Source organism: Patiria miniata, unplaced genomic scaffold (genome assembly GCF_015706575.1).
Source record: "Patiria miniata isolate m_02_andy unplaced genomic scaffold, ASM1570657v1 HiC_scaffold_1, whole genome shotgun sequence".
NCBI classification, from domain to species: Eukaryota; Metazoa; Echinodermata; class Asteroidea; order Valvatida; family Asterinidae; genus Patiria; species Patiria miniata.
Genome location: NW_024037047.1, coordinates 32,166,660 through 32,187,348, shown reverse-complemented (window position 1 = coordinate 32,187,348; position 20,689 = coordinate 32,166,660). Strand labels below are relative to the sequence as shown.

The 20,689-nt window shown below is 37.9% G+C and overlaps 1 protein-coding gene across 1 annotated transcript in view; it reads right to left on the bottom strand.

Moving 5' to 3' along the window:
* LOC119732930 overlaps positions 1–20,689 on the bottom strand; it is a 212,078-nt gene that overhangs the window by 179,984 nt on the left and 11,405 nt on the right. Inside the window, exons 8-22 of the mRNA XM_038206513.1 lie at positions 20,443–20,617; positions 20,249–20,300; positions 17,579–17,716; positions 16,807–17,018; positions 15,288–15,421; positions 13,218–13,420; positions 12,770–12,915; positions 11,185–11,367; positions 9,820–9,972; positions 8,744–8,886; positions 6,833–6,903; positions 3,851–4,014; positions 3,067–3,233; positions 2,310–2,490; positions 598–750 (exon numbers count right to left, since the gene is read on the bottom strand). Coding sequence (XP_038062441.1) covers positions 598–750; positions 2,310–2,490; positions 3,067–3,233; positions 3,851–4,014; positions 6,833–6,903; positions 8,744–8,886; positions 9,820–9,972; positions 11,185–11,367; positions 12,770–12,915; positions 13,218–13,420; positions 15,288–15,421; positions 16,807–17,018; positions 17,579–17,716; positions 20,249–20,300; positions 20,443–20,617 — 2,275 coding nt within the window. The remainder of the gene's footprint in view (positions 1–597; positions 751–2,309; positions 2,491–3,066; positions 3,234–3,850; positions 4,015–6,832; positions 6,904–8,743; positions 8,887–9,819; positions 9,973–11,184; positions 11,368–12,769; positions 12,916–13,217; positions 13,421–15,287; positions 15,422–16,806; positions 17,019–17,578; positions 17,717–20,248; positions 20,301–20,442; positions 20,618–20,689) is intronic.

The window sequence follows — 20,689 nt, the reverse complement described above, 5'->3', positions numbered from 1 at the left end:
TACGATGTCGGCTTGGCTGGAGTTTACTGTATTTGTAATCTGCAGAACAAGCACCATCCAGTGGTATATAACATTAGAAAACTAAGTTCAGTAACAGAAATAACGACCACAAACTTTGAAGTGGTAAAACTAGTTTTGAGAAAAAGGCATTTGATTTCATTTAAAACCCACTTTTGTATGACAGTGAATGAGCAGTCCAGATTCAGGTTGCTGAAAAATATACATGGCAGGTTCAGTTTAGATAAGACCGAAACTGTACACAAACATAGCTTTGGACAGGTGGAGGGTGACAAAATGCAGTAAATCCAGATGGTTTATGTCTGTTTTTCTGCAAATTGTTATGGACTGGAGAAAACTCAACTAATAAAATGGGTTGCAAAAAAGGGATTTGTATAACAGAACTTCAATACTAAGAATAGGCCAACCCTTTGAATTGTGGCTGTGTCCCTTTGTACTGTACTGCATATTTACAACTAACAACTTTAAGCTCATTTTATAGTGACGGGTTACTCACAAAAATGACTCACATAATTCCATCCAAAATGAGGGCCCATCAATGACAAATCGTGTACCAAATCAAGTCTCTTTTCTACTTACATTCACTCCCTCAGTTTCGGAGATGGTGCGATTGGGCTCGATGTTGTCAATGAAGATCTTGATGTTTCGGAAGGCCCCACCACCAGCTTCCAGAGTGACCTGGTTGGGTTTACCAGCACTCTTGAATAGGACGCCTGAAAATGGTGCCACCAACTACCAAAAAACAACAAAGTATTTGGGTATCAACAATTTGAGATTACACTGGGATTGTCCTCGAAAATGAAAGTAAACAGTTTTCCCAAGAAAAGTTTGTTGACTAGATAACCCCTTTTTGTATAGTAATATATAATTTTCTTTTATTTCATGTTTTCTTGAACCCTATTTTTACAATTTTAAGGGTGCTACAATACTAGGAAGTTTGGTTTATTACACAGGGTGAGTAAAAACAGTGTCCCTTTGGATAACGTTACCAGTTTTTTTTCTCTTCAGCCAACATTCGATCGGGGTATTGACCACATTCGGTACAAGGTTCACTGATATTGCAGCCATGCATGAAAAGGATACAGAGCTTTCTTCGTGACTACCAAAAAAAACACTCCCATAACAATGTTTCCAAATATTTTTAAGGGGATAGTTAACATTATTTAATGGCCAGCACACTGCAAAACAGAATATTTCCAAGTAGCCATGGCAAGGCCAGACCTCTGTAGAGAATTTTTTATGGTGTACAGACATGACAATTTGGAGAGCACTTTCTGGAGGTACGGCAGCATGATGCTTGGCCAGTGCAAAAAAAACCAAAATATGGACAAAATGGCACACGCAAGATCCTGAACAAGGGGCACCAATATCGCCAGATCTTCCCCCTTTGTAATTTTTTTCTTTGGGGTACCTCATAAGGACCTGGTGAACCTCATTTACTACATGTACATTGTGCCAAAAAAACCTGCAGGAACTTCACCAAGGAATTACTGTTGAAATCCAAGCCATCAGAACAACACGGATGGTACGCAGAGCTATTGCAGACATGAGGATATGAACACAACTATGCATTGATCAGAATGACAGACAGGTGGAAGGTCAAGCAGCAGGACAGTGAAAATGTGTACCTTATCTGTAATTCAGTTTCAAGTTCAACAAATGTAATTCCATTTAATTAATATCCTGTTCTGTTATCCCTTTCTTTCATTGTCCTGAGGCCCATTGTTGCTATTGTGTTGATAGCAAGAGGCCTATTCTGAACATTGTGTTGGTAGTGTTTTTGGGTAGTCACAAAAAAAGGCCTGTATCCTTTGCATGCATGGCTGAATATCAGTGACATTTGTACTGAATGTGGTCAATGCCCAGATCGAACACTGGCTGAAGGGAAATAACTGGTAACCTTTCTTGTTTTTGTGGGAGACAAGGACATATCCAAAGGGACATTTTTTACTCACCCTGTACAAAGGTCTCTAAAAAGACAACACAACAAAGAGAAACAAGTAACTTATGAAAATAGACAATGCACAAACCTGATGCTTGGCTGTTATTCTGTGCAGCAATGTACGCCAAATGTGTTTGATAAGAATTTTAATGACTGTGTCTAGCAAACATGTAATCACTTAATTCCACCAAAAGAATACACTGAAAGATGAAAGTTTTATCACATATAAATTTGTACATGCAATATAGTCACATTTACTTCTGCCTTGACGGAACAGTGTAAACTGGTTTACTCAAGGACAGCAAGGTTAAAATTTGCAAATGGTGGCGTCACAGAATGAAATACGCACCTTTGTTCCTGCTGAAATTTCCAGATCTACACCCTGATCCTCATAATATCCAGCCGAGTCAGTCGGGTAGAAACCTCCTGATGCACACTCCCCAGAGCCAGGTTCTCGGTATTTCCTAGGAAATCTCTCGTGGGCCTTAGGTCCAAACAGTTTCATGACAAGAGCTTGAGACTTTTGGTATCTGAAGAAAAAATACAAGCAGTACATTGTATCACTTTGTTTAGAAAAGGGCTTTTACACAAGAGCGAAGCTATGGCAATTCCTTTACAGTAATTGAAGACATGTTTACTACTGAACTTCTTTAATAGTAAACACGGTAAAGCCAATGTACAAATGACAAAAAGCTGGAAGAGATACTCTAAAAGCACATATGAAAATATCTCATCTATATTGCTACAGAATAAAACTATGGCCAATTTTAAAAGTGTATTTTTTTACTTAAGACACTAAAAATCTGACTGGTTAGTGACATGCAATTATCCTGTGATTGATGCAACTTCAACCTAGTACATTTGGCATACATGTATGATCACACTGAGCGTATCATTCTGATTGAATGATCTGGGCCTAATTTTGTGGCTCTATAAGCAGAAAATATTGCATATAGCAAACTTATGTGTTAAGCAAACTCAACCAAGAAGCAGTTAAAAGAAATACTCATCATATTAAATTTTGGTTGGCAGTCTGTTTTTGCTTAGTTTTAGTTTTGGTACGGTACTCAATCTTCTATTCTTATTCGTCCTCCAAATACACTCACCCTTCCTTCAGTGCCTGATAGGCTTCTTTGACAGCATCAACGGTGTTAAATACAAGGTCATACAGCTCAAAGAATGGTTGTAGGAGATCCACGATGGGCTGTATGGGTTCCATCAAATCTTGGAAGATGGACTCAATCTCATCCTTGACTTGCCTCCTCAATGTGCGCTATAGTGGTGAGAGAAAAATATAATGTGAAACAGAAGACTGAAATGACAGAGATTGGATCGACCAGGAAGACAATTGCGTAGCTTGTGTAAACTGTTTGAAATTTGAATTCAAACCCAGCCAAGGGATCTTAGTTCTTGTGTCCTTCAGCTGGACACCTTGCTACAATTGTATCTCTTCATCACTCAGGAGCAAACTGTTGCTCTTGTGGCAGAACTGATCGTCGTGATCTTGTTTATGACCCCAGAAAATGGTTACTGAATAATCAAACACAACATGTTATACAACCTTCCTTGTAGAATTGAAGAAACTTAAAAATACTATGGATTTTTTTTTTTGGGGGGGGGATCACAGTATTGATGTTTATAAATGGCAGTACTTGTTACATGTACATCAGCATGTGACTGGACTAATAAAAAACAAGGTTTGTTTACAGTTAGCAATAATTATGAGAGTGTTAATAATTTATTTTGGTATTCTCAATTTAGCAATTGACATGTTTTCTATTTTTGTATTACTTAAAAACGTAATGGATGTAACTCTCTTGGCAAAAAAAGGAATCTCAAATCTTGCCAAACAGTAAATTTTTCATGCATCCTGAGAGTTACTACCCTTACCGAATCCACTGCTCCCCCTGTCAGCCTCTTGACGGGATCTGAGGAACTTTCAATCTCATCCACCCAAACACTAAGATCTCGTCTGATGTTGCCGAGATGTTCCTTTAATTCTTTCAGCATATCACCGATGACCTTGGGCAGATCAAACCAATAGGGTCTCTGACCTGGCAAGCACATAAAAGGTATGGTATGATTTGCTCCTTGCTTGTGCCTTGGGCTTTTACAGATTTTCATTGTTTTATATATGACTAGATTCCACAAAATAAGAAAACGTTGGTGACATCTGACTCCTTTGATAGGTTGGGTTACATTTGTTTTACACCAAATGCATATCAAGGATCTGTCTTTCAAGAGGGCTGAATTACCAATTATTTTTTACCATTATTCGAAAAGCAGCCAGGTGTGGGGGTAGATCTATCGGATACAAGGAGGTGCTGCTGTTGATAATAGGGTGACCCAAAAAAATACAACCCTAAAAGGGATAGGTGGATCTTTAAGATTTTGGTATCGGATTAAAGGGAGCTTTTTCTTTCAAATACTCAAAAAACTCATGAAAATAGCACATTGGGTTGCTGAGAAAATGCCAATTATGTAAAAGTAGTCACTTTTCATCCTGTACACAAAAAATTACCACAGTAAGGGATTTTCACAGTACCTATTTGTGCATGTCCTAATCCTTACAATCAGCATAATATGACAAGACTACATTTGTACAAATGAATTTGATGGAAATACCTTTTATTTTCCACCTGAACAGGTGTCTTATCATTTTTATCACTATTTATCACTAAAGAAATTGCACAAATGAAGGATAATTGCACAATAGGCTCACGGTAAAAATGTTTCACTGTTTGAAGTACTAGTGTACAGGATGAAAAATGACTACTTTTTTTTACATAATTGGCATTTTCTCAGCAACCCAAAGTGCTATTTTCGTGATTTTTTTAGTATTTGAAGAAAAAGCTCTCAGCTTAAATCTGATACCCAAAACATACATGTAAAAATCCGCCAAATCGCTTTCTTTTTAAAGGCAAATGTTATAGGGTTGCATTTTTTGGGTCATCCTGTACACTGTCCATGGCAATGCCTCCAGTTCTTTACACCTGTATATAGTTGTTAAGATTTTCTTTTTATGCTGGTGGGGGTAAGGGAGAGGAGGGATACTCAAGACTGCAGGGCGAACCTCCTTGGGTGCACCGATCACACAATTCATCAACCCTTCGACAACCTCTCCAACCATCCTACATGTATTATTATTATTTTTAAATGGTTTATTTCACTCTCCCTGTTGCACCTGCCGAAAGCTGAATTGTGGGCAGGTTAACATTCAAAACATTAAAGATTTAAATAAAAGTAAAAACGTTATGCATAAAAAGGATTACAAGACCAGTACAAAACACCATCAGGAAAGTTAAAAAGAAATTAAAAAAAAAAAAATTATAAAGAATCTGTAGAAGGAATCTGAAAGAAATACGATAAAAATCAACTTTAAAATTTAAAATTGTTTGATTATAAAATAAATAAACGAAATGAATTTCTCAGATTAGCTAATGTGTTCCTATTTAGAAAAAAATATGTGTTTGGCCAGTTATAAAACAAGGACGTTTAATTAGACCAGCTAGGAGCCTGGGCGTTGATAATGGCCCAAACCAAAGGCAAAGGAAATTAATGGCGACCAGTCCCCAAGCTGGTCAAGTCTGAAACATACTTGTTTAATACATTTATTCCCATTCATGAATACCTTTTCGGTCAAAAAGTCACAACAAGTCAAAATTATAAATTTCCAATGATTTTGTTCAACAATTTTACGTCATTTTTTTTTTAAACACCCCTCTAGCTATGTTATGGTATGTGCCTCTCACGAGTAGTCGTAAACATCTCCTTACATGTACATGTGTATATGGAGATGGTCGTGCGTGTGGAGCATATTGCATACTCTCAAAAAACGGACTCATTGGTAGTATTGTACATGTCCAAGTGAAGATTCAACAAATAAAATGGTAAAAGGGACCAGATTTCATAGGAGTCAAAATTCCATGTGACACAGGAAAACACCAGCCGTTGTTTTGTCAACCATTTCAGACCACCCACATGATGGGCTCTCGAACAATAGGAACACATAAACTGCCTCAGGTATTTATGAAAAGAAGATAAAAAGTCAATATAAAAATGTAACACCAGAATAAGCATAATGCTTACTTCCTATTTAGAAGATTAGTTAAAAATGGAATTGTGCTATTTTTGTATCGGTTGGTTTTACATCTAGGGATTGACAGAATGTTCGTATTGAAAAGATTGTTTGACCTTTTGGGTGTGAGCCAGTCATGGTATTTATGAGACGAGAGGTTTTTACCTAACTATAAACAGAGATGATCACATCTCTGCTGCAGAGACAAAAGTTGTTACACATTAGACATAAGGTCGTAGGAGACATGAATGCAAACATCAGTTGATAAAATTGCGCGAAATGCTCTTTTTAATGGAAAGGTAAGACCATAAACATTCCCTAAACTAGTGCACAAGCCCCAAAAGGAAACTTAAGAGTGACGGGGCTCCAAGGTAGATATGTCAATGGTATAAGTAACCTCCAGCATTGTGGAATGCATTCAAGTACCATTGACTTTCAACAGTAGGCTCAGGTTTAATTTCCCTAAATTTATTCCCCTTGTTTTGTCTCTGTGTAAGTACATTGTAAAATCAGTATAAAATTGATGTTTGAAACACTGTCTGCAATTTATGTGCAATTCACTGGATCATCAGTTTATAATAATATATTTTAATATATTTTATATATATATATATATATATTTTATATATATCTTTTATATATATTTTAATAGTTTATTATAATAATAGGGATCTGTGTCTAGGACCAAGGGCGGGAAGTTCAGGGAACCTTTTCTAATCCTCAATTCATCACAGTACTGCCAGATGATTTAGTAAAAAAATAATGTACTAATTTCAGTAATAAAAGTGCCTTACCTTCATTGAAAATGTTGGCTACTTCCACCTCTTTCTTGGCATTCATGATTTCAGTAGCTGCAGTCTTGATGCTATTAAATAAAGAAGAACATTCAAAATAACCCTATGTACTAATGACGTCATGCAATGTTTACCACAGTGCATGGCAGGATCGAGAGGGGGTCGCCGCACCGCAATCTCTATAGAAAACATGCAGTATTGTTTATTTCGGGTCTAATTTTTTTAATTTGCGCCACGAAAGCAATCGAAAATGACCCTCAAATGTGATTAAACCTTGTCTTTATTAATGTGAACTGTATGTCAGGTCGATGATTCTTAAAAATAATGAAGAATTTAGGTATGCGCAACGTTAGTCACGATGGTCATATATCGTACCGTACTAGCGCGCGTGACTGCACTGTGTATACAGCGCAAGGGGGGCAACAAGCGACTTGCTGCGGCAGGAAGTTTCAGGAAAATACGCTGCTTCAAGCGTTACAACCTGTACAACCTCGAAATAAATGGTTAAACAAAATAAATACATCAAAAGGTTAACCACGGTAAATACATACACAAGAAAAGACAGATCACGTTTTGTGAATCAAATTGCAGAAATTTTTTCCATCTATTTTTTTTTGGCACATGAGACCGAGTTGACTTGAGGCCGAGTTGACCCCGAATGAGTTGGTTTTGAGTCAACTCAGTCCCAAACAAAGTCGGTTCGATTCAACTCAGTCCCAAGTACCGTACCATGTTAACTGGGTCTCAGGTCAACTTGGTCCCATGTCAACTCGGTCCCAAATCAACTCGGTCCAAAGTCAACTCGGTCCCTCATCAACTTGCTGGAGAAAAATGCTCTAGCAAGGTACTGGGAGCGAAAATCAAACTGCGCCATGATAGGGTCTGTGCCATGTTAGGGTACATCAACAATACCTGTTAAAGTGGTTACGTCATACACCACTGAGGTCACGCCTTGCCGAGGTCGCAGGTTCCACACAAACTTGGCCTTATGTAGCGGTGCCCACAAAATAACGGCATGGTTAAGTAAAAACAGATTTTTTTTTTTTTTAATTTTCCAACAGATAAAAATAATGATGAAAAAGTGGGCACCATGCTGTAAGGCCAGGTTTGTGTAGAGTGCGTGACCTCGGCAAGGCGTGACGTCTGCGGTGTATGACCTAACCACTTTAACGCGTGTTGTTGATGTACCCTAACACGGCACGGCCCCTATTACAAAATTTGATGTTTGCCCCTATGAGGCCTTGCTAGAGCATTTTCTCCCCATCAACTTGATTTTGGACCGAGTTGACTTGGGTCCGAACTGACATGGGACCGAGTTGACACGGGATAGTTGACATGGGACTGAGTTGACTCGAACCGAATTGGTTTGGGACCGAAAAGACTCGAAACCTGTCTATTGTATCGAGTTAACTCCGTCCAACCCACGGCCCGGCCGCACACGGCAAAAATAGAAGTTCCATTACACAGTCACACTTTTTGGTGGCTCTGACCAGATGAGGAATTATAGGTGTTGTATAAAACAAATAATGAATGTTTCACATTCGTGCCATGAAAAAATAATATGATTTGGTGACAGATGGGAATGTTAATTCCATTCCACTCGGCTTCACCCCATGGAATGGAACGTTCCATCTGTCACTTTACAAAATTATTCTTACCATTACACTCACAAACATTCATTATTTGTATGCTTTGAACTGACCAGATGACCCCAGCAAGCCTTGTGATCAGACATATCCAACAGCGAGTCAGGGATTGTGGGTACGGGCCCCACATGATCAAGCTCTTGTATTTCTTTCTTACCAGCTCTCGAACAGCAAAGATTAAACCCAATACTAAAATGACTAATCCCAATACTAAAAATCTAACCGCTAATCCTTGCAATCTCATTTATAAAGTCTGTAAACTTACTTGAGGACTCCTTTAAAGATGTCTCCGATGGCTTTCAGTGGTGACTTGAGTAGATCAACAATAGAATCTGCAATTGCAATAATAGACTTCCAGATCTGCTCTGCTGCCCAGGGCAAGGTGACTGTGATGGCTTCACTGACGGCCTGTACAGATACCAATCCATGTCAATTGTATTAACAAGTGAAATTGATACTTCATATACCAACAAATACAATCTCTTTTAGAAAAAAGGCAAGACCAATGTTGGACCTGGCCATAACAGACACTTATTTCCTAGTTGGACTCTTTGAAATAGTTCATACAGTTAAAGTACGTCTTGTAATTTGTACGTCTTGTAATTTTCAGCAATATTGAAATAAATGTGTGAATGAATGAATTCAGTCCCTTTATAAAGTCACATAGTAAAACCCAGCTTGATGACAGATGAACTTGATCAATAAACTGTATCAACAGTTTTGCCAAAATGTCCTGAATACTTGGCTAAAGAACATATCATACTGTTTGCTAACAACGTGACAAGTAGTCGGTTTGCTTTGTAACTTTACCACTGATATGATTTTGTCAAATCAGATGATCAAAATTTAGGTAACAAATTGTACAAAACAGTGTGTAAGTATGTGCATCTGTGTCTCATACACCACTCAATCTTCAGCCTTGTGGCAAATGGAACACAAATGCACTACATTATTCTAAGTTCCACATGCACTCTTAGAATAACAACTTTATCTTCAAGCAAACTTAGACACAATAAAGATGGAACGCTGTAGACAGCCGTTATCCTATTACACATGTGTGCAGCAGGAATAGCACAATTCAAATTCAATTGAAGATAATTAATGTCTGAGTTTAGGTCAAGTCCTCACAAGTCATCACAAGTCATTCAGCTTGCAGTCAAGTGATTAGCTATTCCACTGAACGGTGACCAAGGCATTCCCTTGTCATTATTCCTCCCTTGTTACTTGTGACCGTAATTGTAAATAATTTGTGATTTGGTTTGTGACAGTAATTTGATTTGAATTGAGACAAAACTTGAGAGGGACATTGTGGTGGACATGACGACAACTGTTAAAAATGACCTGGTAGAATTCCATGACATCTGTCTTGATATCACTGAATAACTGAGTAGCCTTGTTGACCACATTAATGACACCTCTGAAGGACGGGGGTAGCTGATCAGGATCAAACTGAGACAGTCTGGACACAGCCTTGTAAGCCACAGATCTCACATTCTATATATAAGGGACATAAACAATTACAAACATTACAAGACAATCCTCATAAGCAGTGTACATAAAAGCCAATAAACACCTGTATTTATTATTATTATCATTATTTTATTCAGATGAAACCAACAATAACATGTAAAGATAAGAAGCAAAGAACAGTTGATTTCATCTGGGGTAGCCCAGAAAGCCAATTACAGAGGCTTATTTCCATTGGGGTCCCACCTGTTTCAGACTGGCATTCCAGAGTTCTGCCGAACCGATTATCAGAATTTTTCCAAATAATTTGAAAATTAACTATAAGATCTCTTTGACGATGAAACTGGTTGGAGCTTCTAAATCAAAATCAATCAACTGTTGCAGTTCTTCAGAATGACTCCTCAGCTAAGTCAACGTTAAATCTATTTTGGTCAACCCGAGTAGCTTCTAATGCTATTTGGTTGGACACAACTCTGGATGTCAATCTGAAACAGGTGTAAGGTCCCATTTAATTAATCTACAGCTGCCTAGCCAGATTACATGCTTAGCCAATTAGCAGAGAACCTGTCACAAGTAAATAGATGAATATGACACGTAATGTCATTTCAGCACTCTATATCCGGCTTAGCAGATTGATATGCTGAGCAAGAAACAGCCGACAATCTACAATACAGGGTTATTAAAAAAAAAAAAAAAACGAAACCCAAATGTTGGGATCATTTTCACACAAGGAAAACAATTCACATAGGTGGGTGAATTGTTCTTGTTTTGCTTAAAGGACACTTACCTTTTTTTGTGATCTGTGGACAGTACTTTGAAATGGTGTTTGTGTTAAAAAAATTCTGTAACTTGAAAAGTACATGAGTGATTTGAATGATTCTTGCACTAAAAGAAAGATTATTAATTGGGCTTTTATATCCTAGATTTTGAAAGTGCTACATGTAGAACTTCCCAAAAAAAATGGTCCCGACATTTGGGTTGTGTTTTTTTTACTCACCCTGTATATATTTATATTATTTGCCTTGCAAAAAAGAATTAACAACAAAAATGCCATGCAAAGTTATGTGCTTAGCAGCCCCACAAAAACTTTCTTAAGGTGAAATATAGCAAAAGCTGGACTTCTTCCTCAACTTTTTTTTTTCAAAAGAATGTTTTAAGGATAATACGTTGTTATACTTTTAATAAGGGAAATACATTGTTATACAGCCTGCCAACTATGTCTTACATGTAAATACTTACAGTAATGTTACTTGGAATGTTCTCCAGAGCTTGAACAAAGTTGTCAAATAGCTGAGAGATGCTTATGTCACCGTTGAAGAGACCAACAACAATGTCCACTGCCCTACGGATGTTTCCAACTACTTGCCCAATGATGAGATCGTATACTTTGACAAAGTCGCTGATGCGCTCTACGCCAAATTCCTGATTAACATACATAGCATACCATAACATGAGGGCCAGTTTACACATACCACACTTTGTCATGCAACAATGTCACACCTTTTTATAAAAAAATAAATAAATAAGTTTGCATGCTTACATTGAAGTAACAAAGTGTAGAGACTTAACCACCCATTGATTTGAGTGTATAAAATAAAACAGTGCTACAGTTGCACAATTATGAACATTCAACGACAAATTTCTTCATAAGAATGCACTCAGAATGCATTGAAACACCAAAACTTGACTTGGCACATCCAGTTTTGTTTGGATTAATACATGTCCATATGGTAAAGGGCCAGTAATTGTCTAATGTCAAAAGTGCCATTTCATCCTCTGAGACTGAAACATTTGGATTTACATGGTTTCATACAAGTACATTGTATATCTCAAATTCTATTTTGTCTTAGTATGAGGGTGAGGGTACCAAATGTATTAGGGTATTAGTAGCTACTCTGTACTCAAATTCATGAAAAGTCTCCTGCAAAGGTAAAAAAATATGAGAAAATGTAAGGCCACCATTCAGCCAAGCTCAGGTGTACCCCTCTAATATACATTACAAGGGTGCATTCCCGTCTCGCTAACGTCTTTACGTTCATTAACTATATGAAGGCCCTGTGTGCCAATCCATAATGGAACGATAATGATGTCGAGAAACTGTCCAAATGGCAGTGCCCTGTAAATCAACTCAAAAGTGTCATTGTTTGGATAGCAGCTTGTAGTAAAACCCACAAAACCTGTAACTGAAAAAATGAAATTTTTCCAGGAATACATGTATATATAGTATCAACCCTTTAGAACATGTGCCGCCCAAAACCACCCTGCCTGTTGCTCCTCAACCTGCCCAACACTCCATTTAGTTGATTCATGGAGGAGTAAATACAATGTATTACAAAACAGGAGGGGTTCAGCCCATTGATTGTGTGTTGGCCATTTTGGGAAACACAGCAAACGACTCAGGAAAAACGTTGCCAACAATGGCAAACGTTACCAATGTCGCATTATGTGGAACGCACCCCAGGCTTGTGCACCCTCCGATGAAAATTGTCAGTGCTTATGCTCTGTGATATTGGTACGCCAACCAGCGAGTAATACCATGTGTCCAAACACGCACGCTTTGCCGAGTCAGTCACACAATGCAAACCATTATTTCTGGTCGGAGACCATACATTTATTGACTTCATTTATTGCATTACTTTGATTGGATTGAAATGTCTACAATACTCGCTAAATGTTTTGTTAATTATCATTATCAATGAGATCAGAAGGCTTGTATGGTGAAGTCAGCAAAATGAGTTAAGTTTGTGGTTGCACTATGAATGCTTCCTCTCCCGCTAAAATATGTGAAAACATGACACAAAAGATAAGACACAGCCACATGTACCTGTAGTATGTTGAGGTTATAATCAACGAAGCCATTGAAGCAGAATCGGGCCCGGGCAAAGTCCAATGAAAACCGAACAAGCCCAATCACGACTGTGGCATAAGCTTCGTCTAATAGATCCACACGCAGGTGACCACTCAATGGGGCTGTCAATCACAAAAAGAAAAGTCAAGTGTTCTTTTGGTTTGTACAAGGCTTATAGTTTCTTCAAATACAATTGATGTAATTGTTCTGCAATTAAGTCAATCACAAGTCAAGTAACATGTTTCAGTGACTTTTGACTGACTCAATTACAACTCTGCACACTTCTTGCTCTGTAATTACATTGTCCCATAGGTCCTTTTTATAAAACATTAGGTGAACAAAATTATATGCCCCCCCCCCACTTTTTCACAAATCAACACCAAAAGAATGTGAAAATGCATGAAATACAGTCTGAAATGCGTACCAATTTTCATGTTGAGTTCATTCCTAATGGTCAAGCCAAACTCAGCCCCAGTCTTTGAGCTGCCCATGAGCTTTTTCCAGTGGATGGAGGGACTGGCCAACTTGAATTCAAATCCTTCCCAGAATCCTCGCCTCACGCGATGTCTAGAGGGCACACTCACTGCAGTGGTTGCAACATCTTGGGAAGAATTGGCAGCAGAATATCTAAAATGGAAATAATAATCACAGATAGAATAAAGTCCATCAGATAATAACCACTTACCCTTACTGATGACTGATGTGACATTTACAGTGTTAAAACATTTATATATTTCAAAAATTCAAAAGCCTTCCACAGACTTTAAGTTTAAACATAACCCAAATTATGAAAATCTGCATTCCATTTGTTTGGTTAACGAAGAATCCTGTAATAATACAAAAGTTATGGTAAGGATGCCCATGATTACCTTTTGTTAATTTATAAAGCTTAATATAGAAGATAAATTTACACATTCTGCAATGATCAGCATCTACCTAGCCGTTAGACACTGTCGTGGTTTGTCCAACAAGGTCCCCAATATTTACTAGCACGGCGCTCGCTAGCTCTGTATATCGTGTTTTTACATCTGGCATGCATATCCAACAGGTCTAACGTCTTGACTAATATGAATTTGGACGGTTATTCACTTACGCGCCCACAGAAATGCATATGCATTACGTTTCAATAGAGAGGGCCAATGGTAATCTGGCTGTATCACTGGGGAATCATACATTATAAGAGTGAGGATACATAGTTCGCAGCATGCTTGATCCATGCACGCTTCTTCTTTTCTTTTGTCTCTCTTTTTTAACCGATTTTCGTTAAAATATTACACTCAGTGGTAAAATATGATTTCCAAATCTTGTTTTTCGAATAAGAATATAATGATGCATGGATTCCAAATGACCCAGGAATTAGCTTTTGACCCCACGAGCAATCGATTCGCTCCAGGCTGTGTTGCATGGTGAGGCATTTCACTGTCTGTGAAATATGACACCTTTGGGATGTTACACTGCATCCACAGCACCGAGCTAGCTGAGATCCATACATTTTATGTCAGGTGTAATATGAATATTCATATCTTTCTGATTCTTAGCCAATCAAAGTGCCCTGTCTAATTTTGGTAGCATTTACTATGTCTTGTGCACATTAGGGTTGCAGATAATCCAAGTCAGCAATTGAAAGCGAACTACATGCACGGGGCCGAAGATGCAGGAATCATTCCCGCTTGTTATTATAACGCGCGCTTCGCGTAACCCCGGGACGGTAATAATAATAAAAGTAATAATAACTACTAAAAACTTATACATGGTAGTATCTAGGAAAACATATTCACTGCGCTGGGGTCCGAGACAATTAACGAAAAGCTTCAATGAAGAGGTACGTTTTGATACAAGATTTAAAAGGGTCAGTGTCAGGTTGTGATCAACGCCGGTGGTACGGTGCGGTACGCGGCGGCGCAGGCGGACTAAGCCTAGCCAATTACGGACTTGATTTCCAGTCTTGCATCTATGTATCGAGTTAACCAGGTACATTGTACATGTATACAATTTATTGTTGGATAGGCCAAGATCATGTTCCATGCCTGGGCAGACGACAGCCATTGTAAAGTGTTTGATAAACATTCAGAAACCATAGGCTCAAGCTCTCCACACAACAAATAAATCATCATTCTTATAAACTACCTTCTGAGGTAATCAGTTACACAATACACTTAAGAGGGATTGATTGCTCATTTTTTGGTTAAAATGTTAATACATCAAGCTTCTGATTTCATTTTTACATACATGCATGCTAAATTTCAAAGAAATAATATGCTTAGTTTGCATTGCAGTTATTCTTATCCAACATCCCTTTGAAAGAGTTTCGTGCATGGATTTTTGCAGGTCTTGCACCTTCTGATCTATTGTTCAAATACATTTGAGGACAAACAACAAATAACATGTACATTTGTAAGCCTGCCCTCTCATCCATATCCCTTTTTTTTTAAGAATTGCACAACAAAGTGCTCTTTCAATCCCAAATTGTTCGCCTAACAGTATTCCTACTCACTCTTCTGGGGTGACAAACTTGGAGATATTTTGGTCACCGCCCATCGGGTGATTCTTGTAAAGCAAGGATGCCTCATATCTGACATGCTCATTCTCATCTTCATCTAAGGCTGACTTCAGCAGAATCCCTGCTGCCTGTATTGATATGACCAGGAGACAATATCATTCAGCTATTTAGCACAGAAACTTACTAAGCACAGAAAATATACATTAAGGCCCGAGTCCATCATTTGCAGCTATCCAAAAAAGTAACTGGCGTAATTATTGTTGAAAAACATACTGGTTGAAAGATAGTAAGGGGACTAAACACCCTGTGAAATTATCCATTCTGGCAAGCTCTCATTTTGAAGAAATCAATGAAAGAAGGCATTTCCAACGGTGCTTCTTAAGAAGCACCGTAGGAAAATTTTAATTAGTTGTTCGTTTTGTTATTCGGCGCAGCGCGCACAAGCATTGGAACGACGCACAGGCGCGCGCGGTTGCTATAATTCGTCGGGTCAGTGCGCGACATCGCGTAAAGCTGCAATTCCAAACATGATTTAGCAACTTTTGATTTTAAATTGAGATCCTAGAATGCTGTTTTTCTCGGAATATGAAGCTGACGCTGAGCTGAAACTTCATCAAGAAAGTTGTTCAGTATCCTTCATTAGATTTTGAACAGTTTTGTTGCTTCAAACGAACAAAATGCACTAATTACAAATGATGGACTATAGCTTTAAATAAACAAACAAAAACAGGTTATCACCTGCAATGTCATAACCGTACTGCTTGTGTGTGGTTATCAGCAGCAATAAATCATATTGGTGCTGCATATTACATCTAGTTTCAGACTTGGCGATCCTAGCACACACATATTTCAAGCACCTTTTGTATGAGCATTTATTTTTCACTATTCACTCAACCACAAAGAAAGTCCCACCTGAAAACTTTTTCGTCTAACTCAAATAGTACTGGGCACATCTTGGTCAAATTATGACTGATCAGTACAGAAATTCCTTAGCAGTCCAGCCATACTCTTTGTTTGGCCTACAGCAGTGATAATTTGTACAAAATTATGCAATTTATGACAAAAGATACCAAAACAAGTTGCACTTTTGTATACGTGCAAGGTGAGTGTGAACCACAACTTGCACGTATACAAAAGTGCAACTGTTTTCAGTGTCATTTGTCATAAACTGCATAAATTCGAACACATTATCACTGTTTTGGGCCAAATAAAGAGTATGGCTGGATTCCTGAGGAATCGCTGTACCGATTAGTCATTATTTAAGCAAGAGGTGCTCAGTAGTTTTTGAGTTAGACAAAATAGTATTGGAAGGGGGGGGGGACTTTCTTTTCTGGTTGAGTGTAATATCAATTCAGGACAAATCAAAAGTGTGCAGTCTGGGCCAAAGTGTCCCAGGAATACTTTGCATGTATGTATTATGGAAAAGTTGCCCCCCCCCCCCCCCCCGAAGTAACTATTCTGAATATAATTTTAGGTTAGACATACAAGGGCACAATATTGTCTAGTCATTCACCGTATCATGATGGTAGTCTCTCATGGAGTGTAAGCCAGCCCTTTTCAGCAGTGGATGAGTAGCGCTGTGGTTGGTATAGCTCTGGATGTGAGGGAAGGAGCGATGCAGCCCAGCATTGCCCAGAGCTTCAATCAATGCCACCGTGTCATGGTGAAACTCCTCTCGTTCATCCTCAGTCAGAGACGTCAAGGTCTTCTCATAGGCCCAGGGATCTGAGGTCAGAAATGAAAGATGGAGTAGTTTAGTTTAACAGTAACCCTGCGGGTATTTTGTGAACATGTCGTGCCCAACACTACAACCTGCAACACTTGCCAAAATGAGCAGCCAGGCCGGTCTAACAAATGACAACAGGTCAAAGTCTTCAAGTCAAACTGTAGTCTGTAGAGTAACGAAATGCATCTTGATAAATACTTGTAAAGGAAATGTTTGCTGACACACCATGTGATAATAGATCTCTTTTCAGTAACCTCAAAGTGTAATTTTCCAACATATTCTTGGTTTGACAGAACCGGTCATAAATGTCCACATCTTTAACAAAAACAACGTTGATCAGAGACCAAGACATTTTCGAAAAGTCCAAAATAAATAGAACTACCTTTAAAAGTGAGATCATCTTTGGAAATATGGTTTCTGGTTAGGAACTGTTAATTACCCGCACTTAATGTCAATTGGCCAACGCTCTGAACATAACAAGTCAAAATATTTTAATGTTCAAATACAAAGTAACTGAATGTTGGCGTTCTCAACCACAGAGATTTTTGTTGTAACTGACCGTGCACACCAAGTTTATCCTCAATCTTGCGGATAATGAACTCTGCTTGAGACTTGTATCCAGCCTTCCATCGGTGACCAGCCAAGGCACCGAGTACCAGCACAGCAACCCTCTGTATCTCAGGATCTTTAAGGGACTCTATAACAAAAAGATTTACAATCAATGGTTCTTTCAAAAATTGTATGTTATTCGAAAATGTGGTTAAATAGAAGAGAGCCTGTCACGTGGGTGGTTTTAAAGCGCTGTTAGAACAACTCTGAGAAGTGTTTAAAACCAGCCAGTTTGGAGGCTGTCATTTTGTGTGTTTGTTCGGGGAGAGGGCGGGAATGGCAATTCATGGTCTGTTCACATAAATGGCCCATAAACATGGATAGCAATATAATTAGGGATGTCAGGCATTTGTCATGCAAAACGACGTAAAATTTTGAAAAAAATCACGAAAATCGGCCATTGCATTCTGTAGATATATTAGCATTTTAAGGCTCAATTTTTCGGCAAAAACATGGCAAAATGTGGGCAATTTGACCAAAATGCACATTTTACAATATTTGCATGGCCACAGTTTTAGTATAATTAGCCTCAGAATCATGATTTTGGTTGAAATGATACACTTATGACCAAATAACATCATTAGAAAAAAAATAGGCACTCCATCTTTTTTTGTTTTGTGTTGGTGCTATGGCAAAAATGGAAATTTTTGCTCGTGGACCTCAAATAATTTCTCAAAAAAATTCATTCAAAGTCCAAAGAATTAATATGCGTAATTGCTGCGCTGCCAAATAGAAATAGGCTATGGCCTGAAACTTTCACTGAAAGCAAGTATTGGGATTATACACAAACTGAAACACTTGTCATTTGTATTTACGCATAAATATGCAAATCAATGAATAATTAACATTTCGTTTGTGCACGTTACATAGGAAATTGTACACGTTATATATGTGAAATATGTGTAAATGCCACAATGCCAAAAGTAAACGAGATACAGAAGTGTAAGTTAAATGGAATGTAGACTGTATAGTTTGCTACATTTTCACCCCAGTCTTAAGGTGAATATTCAAATGTGGAATTAAATGTTAATTAATAACTTAAATATGTAAAGAGTGACATCATTAATATGCATAACTGCTACATCGTCGAAAGTAAACGAGATAGAGATTTGAAACTGGCATAGAATGTACTCTGAAAGAGTCTCCACATTTTAAAACAGGTTTTTCAAATAAATTTGAAACTAATTAAAATATAATTCAAAACTGACCATAATTATTTTGAAAATGTTAAGCTAAGAGAGCAAATAAGTTTAACAGTTCAGAAAAAAAATTCTTAGAAATCAGAAAAGATGATTCAAAAGATCAAATCAGTTTTAAAAAAAAGCAAAAAGAAACTAACTCAAGAGTTTCCAGTTCATTAGAAAACCAAAAAGTTCTGGGTTCAATCTGACTTTCCCCTGCTTTGCCTTGCATTTCCATTTTTCTCACAATAGCAGGGCAGTAACGCTGTCAAAAGAAAGGGCAATATGATGTACCGCGCATGTGTGGACTGCCATACACACGAACGTGAGCCCGCTTGTAGAGATGATCAACAAATGCACATTACTGTATTAAAACTTACACCCCAGTGTCGTTGATTTCGCCATTGATACGGTGAGTTAAAATACAAATTCCGGTTGTTTTTCACGTCCAAACATTTACGGTTTGGTGTTCGCAATCGTGACATAAATTCCAAATTTCCATCAAAAACCAGGATTTTGAAGCTTCAACCACACTTCACACAAAAATGGTGGCCAAAACGTTTTTAGCCCTGCAGGCCCAGCATGCTGGAAGCATCCACTTTCAATTGAGGGATTATTTTTTAGATTCGGATGAGAGGGGGATATCGAGATAGCCATTTAACTGCAAGGTTATTTTTTGGCAATTTGAGCGTCTCACCTGGCCTGCTGCGCGCAGAGGTCGTTGGGTCCACAAAGCGCGCCTCAGATTCATTTTGCAAAAAATGTGACAGTTCAGGATTATTCCTTAAATAATAATTTAACCTTTCTGAAATATAAAAACATACGGTCTGAAAGATGAAGATCTATTCTACAGCAGCATAATTTTTAATGCAGTTGCACTTAAATATATCCCTCTAACATGTCTAAGGATAGTTTGGAAAATGACCTTTGCGGCCGTAAATTCTGAGTTTGAACAAAATTTTCTGTGGCTGTTGACATCCCAAATAAGATGTAAAATTCTTGAACTAAACAGCATTTTTTTGCTTTTTAAAAAGTTTTTAACCAAAGAGGGTAATGGCCTGGTCACCAATCATGCCAATAATGGCTCTCAACTCGGCTCGGGCGATTAATGGCAATCAGGTATGGCATGAGCAGATATGAGCTTTTATGGACTGTGGGGTACACAAAGTTTGTGAAAAATATTTACCACTGATTTTTTTTCCGTTTAAATGGGAAATATTGCAGTTCACCAATTTTCACTTTTCAACTAAGTTTAGTAATTGCACCTTTTTGCTTTTCACATTGTTTGAAAAAGAGAAAATAAATTGAGAAGCATAGAGCTCAGTAGAGACAGGGCCTATGGGATTACAAATAAATTAAACCAATGGATTATCTGGGTTTAATGAGGAAACACTTTTCATTTTGTTGTCTTTTAAGAAAGAAAAGATTCCAAAACTTACCAGGGAATTTTTGAGGTTGAAAGGCAATGTTTTCTACAGTCTCTAGGTAATGCTGGAAAAAAAAACATCAAAAATGATAATGGATTATGAGACTAATTTTTTTGGACACTATCATCATTCCAAAAATTTCAATGCCATATAGATAAACAGCAACTAAATCCTAAGAAACAACCTGAAAGGAGTCTATACACTACCTCTGATATAGTGTGTGTGAAGCCAGCAGAGGCAATGAGTAGTCTCTCTACCAGCTCCTTGTTTGGTTTTGGAGACAGGAGGATGAGATCAGTAAGGAGCGACTGGGAAGCATCAGTGTGCATCTCAGCAACTGCATCCAGCATGTTCAGCCTGTCCTGCTTGTCACGGATACGTCTGAGAAAAGAATTTTTTTTCTCTAACATCTAAAAAGGACCCAATTTCATGGATCTGCTAATTAAAAGTGGA